Below are 6,219 nucleotides of genomic sequence, written 5' to 3'. Positions count from 1 at the left end.
CACTTAGAGGACAAAGCAGGCCCACAGAGAGTCTAGCCACCTTCCATGAGCCAGTCTGCTCTATTGTGGGCACCTGGAATAGGGACTGCAGACCTACTGGGCTGAGTTCCCAAAAAAGACTTTAATTCCCCATTCCCTGGAAAGAGACAGTAGAGGCAGCTCTCTTCTGGATGTAGAAATGGAGCCAGGGCAGATCTGGGACTCTGAACTGCTTCTGTGGTATTTGTAGTTTTTGTTTATTTCTTGATATCACTATAAGGAGCAGGTGAGAAAGCTTCTGAAAATTACCTCATCCAACCCTCTTATTCTGCAGGTCCAGACACCAAGGCCCAGCACAGGACTGTGCAGACACCACCATCCAGCCCCAGGAGAGTGGAAGACCAGGTCTGTGGGGCCCATGTCCCCATGAGGAGAGGAGGGAATCCAGCCTGCCCAGGGGTAGTGAGGGAGACTCCTCTGGGGAGGATTCTAGATGCAGGTGTTGACAAGTGGTATTTCCTATTCTGGGGTGAAATCAATGCCTTTCTGTGTGGTGAGTGGGGTTGAGGAAGCTGTTGCTCTTTTGCCCCACTCCACCCCAAGAGAACCTTCCTGGTTCCTACCTTATTGCCACTGGGGAAGACAGAACACTCAGGTGCTTGCTGTCCACTCCTTCTATGGGGCAGTTAACACCAGACACACATATACTGGCACCCCAGCACTAGCTCCAGACAGTACGAAGCTGTGGAGACTGATGGAAGAGGCTGCAGTGTTCTCCTAGCTCCTGTTCAAGTAGGTCTCTCCTCTCTCTTTGTGAACCCCAAAGATCATGGTCAAGATCAAGAGTAGCTCCCAGACCCATCAGCATCTCTCCTTGGGAGGTTTCTTGGTCGCGGGCAGGAGCCTCGCTGACACTGATGCTGATGCGCGCTTTTGGTGTCGCCACTTGGCCCTGCGGTTCTTGAACCAGACCTGAGGAGGAAGAGGAGAAGGAACTGCTGGGACTCCCAGGACCCGCGTGCCCCCCACCCCCACTCGCGCCACTCTCAAGGGCCAGATCTATGGGTCCGACCTGGGTAGGGGCTTAACCACAGGGATGTGGTGGACTAGGCCTGCAGAGCCAGCACCTTAGCGGCGGTACACCACATTCCCTTATCTGCTGCAGATAGGGACGAATGGCTCTTGATGCAGGATGGAAACCCCTTTCCCACCCTTTCCCGCCCCAGCCTCTGCCCAGCGGCGACCAGGACGCCCCTTATGCAGCTTGTGAATTTCTGAACTTCCCAAAATCTGGAACATGAACGAATGCCTCATTTATCACAGGAAAAAAAAAAAAAAAAAAAAAGCGGGAAGGGGAGAGAGAAAAGTTTTAAATAATTGCAAAGAAAACCAGTCTTGCCTCCCCCCTCCAGTTCCAGCTGCATCTTCCCGCACATGCATGCCCCCGCCTACTACCCGCCCCGGGACCGGCCCTGTGCCCCATTTGCTGTACGGAGGGCTCTTTCCTCTTCTGCGCTGGGTCGCACTATGCCACGCGGTGCTCGGGCCGACGCAGTCTTTGAAAAAAGAAGAATGCAAGCCGGAGGCGGACTCTCTTGCCGTGGACCTTTTAGCCGTCCAGCAGCAGCCCGCGTGCAGTCGGCTTACCGGAGTGGCTTTGCCCCGCACCCACCTCCACGCGCTCCTCGCGCAGGTGGATGCGGCCAGCCAGGCGCTCACGCGTGCCAACGTCGGGGTACTGATTCTGCACAAAGAGCGCCTCGAGCGCCTGCAGCTGCTCCTCGCTGAAGATGGTGCGGTGGCGCCTAGTGCGTCGCTGTGGGACTGGGCCTCCAGCACCAGGGAGAGTCGCAGAGCCTCCAGCCGCCGCGGCTAAGGGCAAGGGCGCCGCGGGCCCCAGCCTCAGTGGCCACGGTAGCCGCGCTCCTGCAAGGCGAGGGCGCTGTGAAACACAGGGCAGGAGCCAAGCTCCCCACCCACTACTCCGCGCCCAGAGGTCCCGCGTCCCGCCCTCACATCCTGCGTCCACTCACCCAGCCCGGCAGCCGCCTCCGGAGTCCTGCGGGGTGCTGCGCGGGGTCCACAGCAGCAACAACAGGCGCAGGACACAATCTCAGGCGCCCCGGGTTCCCCGGGCTCCGTGGGGCTCTGTTGGCCGCTGGGCTGGGGTGGTCGAGCAGCCCGGGTTGGGGGACTCCGTTCAGGCAGGCTGGAAAGGATGTGCTCGATAGAGAAGGGGCAGGGCCGCCCAGGGCCCCTGCGGCTCGCGGCACCCCCAGCTACCGCCATGCTCGGCCCGGCCTGCCGGCCTGCCTGGCCGAAATATATACGTCGGGGGGGAGCGCGCGGTAATCCCCAAGCCGGGCGCCAAGTCCATGCGGGCTAATCCCGCCGCTCGGGTTCAGAGCACGTTAATCCTCGATTGCGGCGGTGGCGGGAAAGCCTGCTCCGCCTTGGTGTGCGGGGGCTGGCGGCGGCAAGGAGGGAGCATTGTGCCCCAGCAGCGCCCTCCTGTCCACCCAGGGCCGTCAGCGCAAGCGGAAGGATTGGAGAGCTGTCTCCCCACCGCCCACGGGGCCTGGCGGTCTCCTTTTGCGGTGAGGTAGTCAACCCCAGGACTCCCCGAGATAGCAGCCTCCAGAGCATCACAGTGCCTCCTCCCGCCACGGCCCTACCAATGGCTGCACTTCTTCGAGACTAGGTTCGCTCCCAGTCCCCTTCAAGGCATTTTTATGGCAGGTGAGCACGCCTGGAGGAACCTACGCAAGCCGCTCAAACTCCTGGTTTTCAAATTTCTAGTATCTATCTTCGGATGGCCCTCAAACCTTGGGCAGTCTCATCGCGAACCCACCTCACATTTACCCCAAACCTCTCACCTACTTTGGACCCAGGGTCTCAGCCTCACGGAGAAATTCCCATAAACCGTCTGTCCGGTGGACCCTAATTCTCTTGCCTTCGCTCTTGGGTCAGGGAAACCTTCCTAACCTATGTGAAGTCTCTCCTTCCGCTTTCCCACCTGTCCCAGAAGTCCCCTTCCCCTCCCCCAGCAAGACATCCCCCTGCCCCTCACTCCCCAGTAGATCAATGACCTCCTCACAGCCACTTAAAATCTGTCTCAGGTGGGCTCTCCACCTCCTCACTCTTTTGCTTAGGCCATTCCTGCTCTGGTCACACCATTCTCTTTTCATCTGGCCCATCAGTGCTGGTAACCTACACTTGGTAGGATACTTTCAAGTAAGGAGCATTGGACAGCTGAGCCAGGCACTTCAGCCTAAGACTCCTTTTCACCTCCAAAGGAAATATATTGTGTAGCTCACAGGAAAAGCAACAAATTGCCTGACTTGAACTCAATAGTCAACTCCTAGCTGCACAAAAAATCTTCCATAGGTTCCTTCATTCCTCTGTGTTTGGGTTTCCTAATCTATAAACTGGCATGATAATAGTGACTATCAGCCATGTTGGATGGCACACACCTATAATCCCAACAACTAGGGAGATTTAATCCCAACAACTAGGGAGATTGAGACAGAAGGATGGTAAATTCAAAAACAGACTTAGCAATTTAGACTGTGTCTCAAATTTTTAAACAGGGTTAGCTTAGTGGTAGAGTGCCCTAGGTTCAATCCCCACTTCTTCAGATAATGAAAATAATAATAACAACAAGTATCAGGAGTCATTTTTAGGATTCAATCAGTTAGGAGGAGTCAGATGTTTAGAAACCCATTAAGATCATGGGGGCCCTGGCGGGGCATAGATGTTAGCTACCATTGCAGGGCAGCACACATCCACACCTCTCTCCTACCTTGCCAGCCCATTTTTAGGCTTTTTTTGTCATCTTCATTCTGGGACCAATAAGGATGCTTTGGACTTCAAGTTATAGAACTTGATGGCTCAATTCTCTCACAAGAGTTCATTATAGGGTGCCCAGAGTTTGTTAATCTGAGATAAAGCTGCCACCTCTGTGAGTAACCTGGTCTCCCAGCTTGCCTCATTGTTGAAAAATGGCTGCCAAAGCTGTATGGACCTTCCATCTTTTCCCAAATGTGTCCATTTGGATGATCATAGAAACCTCTCCCTGCTTTTCCTCCCTCACAAGACTACATTGCACACCTGCACCTAAACCAACTATAGTGCCCAGAAATAATTCTCAATTACATCAAGGAGGTGTACAGGAATTGACTACTCACCAAAGTAAGAGTTTCTCTAGAATAGGGAAAATAAGGTCCATAGTCAGGAAGACCACTGCAACATCTGCTGTGTCATCCTCTTCCTAGCTCTGGCTGTTCCTTCACTGCTCCCCATTCTTACCCTTGATGACTTCCTCCAGCCTTGGAGCTACAGGAACCATCCATGACACTGACTCATAACAACTTGTGAGTCACTTTAAGCCTGACTTATTACTCTGTTCCAGGCTAGTATTTCTCAAAGCCTGCTCCACATCTCCATCTCCATCACCAATAGACATTCCCCAGTCATCATGCCAGGAATGAGCTCCAGATTTTCTGAAAATCTGATCTTTGCCTGATATTCCCCACCTTAATAAATGGGCTACCTTCCTATCTATTTCTCCACCTCTACAGGTACCCCTTGGTAAATGACCCACTGTGATTCTTTTAAAACATCAACAGCCAGGTGTGGTGGTACACACCTGTAATTCCAGTGGCTCAGAGGTTGAGGCAGGAGAATCACAAGTTCAAAGCCAGCCTCAGCAATTTAGTGGGGCCCTAAGCAACTTATGAGACCCTATCTCAAAATAAAAAAATTAAAGAAGGGCTACGGATGTTTCTTGGTGGTTAAGTGCCCCTGGATAGCAAACAACAACAACAAAATAAACATATAAACAGAGGTAGAATCTTTACTTGATCTACTTTGGACCCCAGCAGCATATGTCCAGCTACTCAGGAGGTTGAAGCAGGAGGATAGCTTGAGCCCAGAAGTTCAAGACCAGCTTGGGCAACACAGTGAGGCTCCATTAAAAAAAAAAAAAAAAAAAGCCGGAGCTGGGCATGGTGGTGCATGCCTATAATCCCAGCGGCTCAGGAGGCTGAGGCAGGAGGATTGAAAGTTCAAAGCCTGCCTCAGCAAAAAGCGAGGCTCTAAGCAACTCAGTGAGACCCTGTCTCTATATAAAATACAAAAATAGGGCTGGGGATGTGGCTCAGTGTTTGAGTGCCCCTGAGTTCAATCCCTGGTACCAAAAAGGGGCAGGGGGGCAAGAAAAGCCAGGGAACAGTGGTGCACACCTGCAATTCCAGTGGCTCAGAAGGCTGAAGCAGGAGAATCACAAAGTCCAGGCCAGCCTAGGCAATTTAGACCCTGCCTCAAAATAAAAAAATAAAAAGAGCTGGGGATTTAACTCAGTGGTATAGCACCCCTGGCTTCACAAACCAAACCAAAACAAACAAAAGAGGAAAAAAGGGCTGAACTCACTTCTAGCCAAATAAAATGCACCGGAAATGGCATTGTATGGTTTTTGAAGCCAGGGTTTCTGTTTTCTTTCTCTTCTCCTCTCCTCTCCCCCTCCTCTCCCCTTCCCTCCCCTTTCTTCTCTCTGATATTGGAATGCTTGCTGTAAGGAAGCATAAAAAGACAACAGGCATAAGTGTTTTAGCCAGCAGCTCCAGCTGAAATACCAACCTGTGACCAGCATTTTTCACCAACAAGTGAGTGAGGAAGTCTTGATGATGATTTGGGTTCCAGCCACCATCAGACTGCTGTTACATGACATGCCAGAAGTGAGAATCACCTGAGTTCAGTCAAGCTCTAGAACTATTAGAGGGAACAGTAAAAGATGTTCATGAATGTTTTTACTGTACTCATTTGGAGGTGGTCTGTTAGGTAGCCATAGAGAACCAGAAAAGGTATTGGTACTAGAAGTAGGGTGTTAGAGTTTAGATTTGAGGTGTCCTCCCACAAGTTCCTGTTAATGCAGGAATACTCAGAGGTAAAATTATTGAATTGTGAGAGCTATAACCTAATCATTCTATCCTAGTTTGAATAGAGTGACTGGGTAGTAACTGTAGGCAGGTAGGGCATGGCTGGAGAACATGGGTCACTGAGGGTATGTCATGGAAGGGTTTATCTTTCTTGCAGCCCCTTTGCTCCTCCTGTCTCCTGCTTCCTGAAATCACCATGAGCTCAGCGGTTTTCCTCTGATGGGCTCTTTCCTCATGATGAGCTGCTCATCTTGGGCCTGCAGCAATGGAGTTAACCACCTCTGAACTGAAACCTCTGAAACTG

The 6,219-nt window shown here is 51.9% G+C and overlaps 1 protein-coding gene across 1 annotated transcript; it reads right to left on the bottom strand.

Annotated features, from left to right (window-relative positions):
* Positions 1 to 840: 840 nt before the first annotated feature.
* Positions 841 to 2,268, bottom strand: Gsc2 (goosecoid homeobox 2). The gene is made up of 3 exons (XM_076866968.1): positions 2,013 to 2,268; positions 1,652 to 1,905; positions 841 to 951 (listed from the first exon to the last, which is right to left on the bottom strand). Exons 1-3 carry the CDS (start codon positions 2,266 to 2,268, stop codon positions 841 to 843), a joined length of 621 nt encoding a protein of 206 aa, XP_076723083.1.
* Positions 2,269 to 6,219: the final 3,951 nt, after the last annotated feature.

The sequence above is a fragment of the Callospermophilus lateralis genome, chromosome 1 (assembly GCF_048772815.1).
Source record: "Callospermophilus lateralis isolate mCalLat2 chromosome 1, mCalLat2.hap1, whole genome shotgun sequence".
In the NCBI taxonomy this organism is placed as follows: domain Eukaryota; kingdom Metazoa; phylum Chordata; class Mammalia; order Rodentia; family Sciuridae; genus Callospermophilus; species Callospermophilus lateralis.
This window is presented reverse-complemented; position numbering and strand designations above follow the sequence as displayed.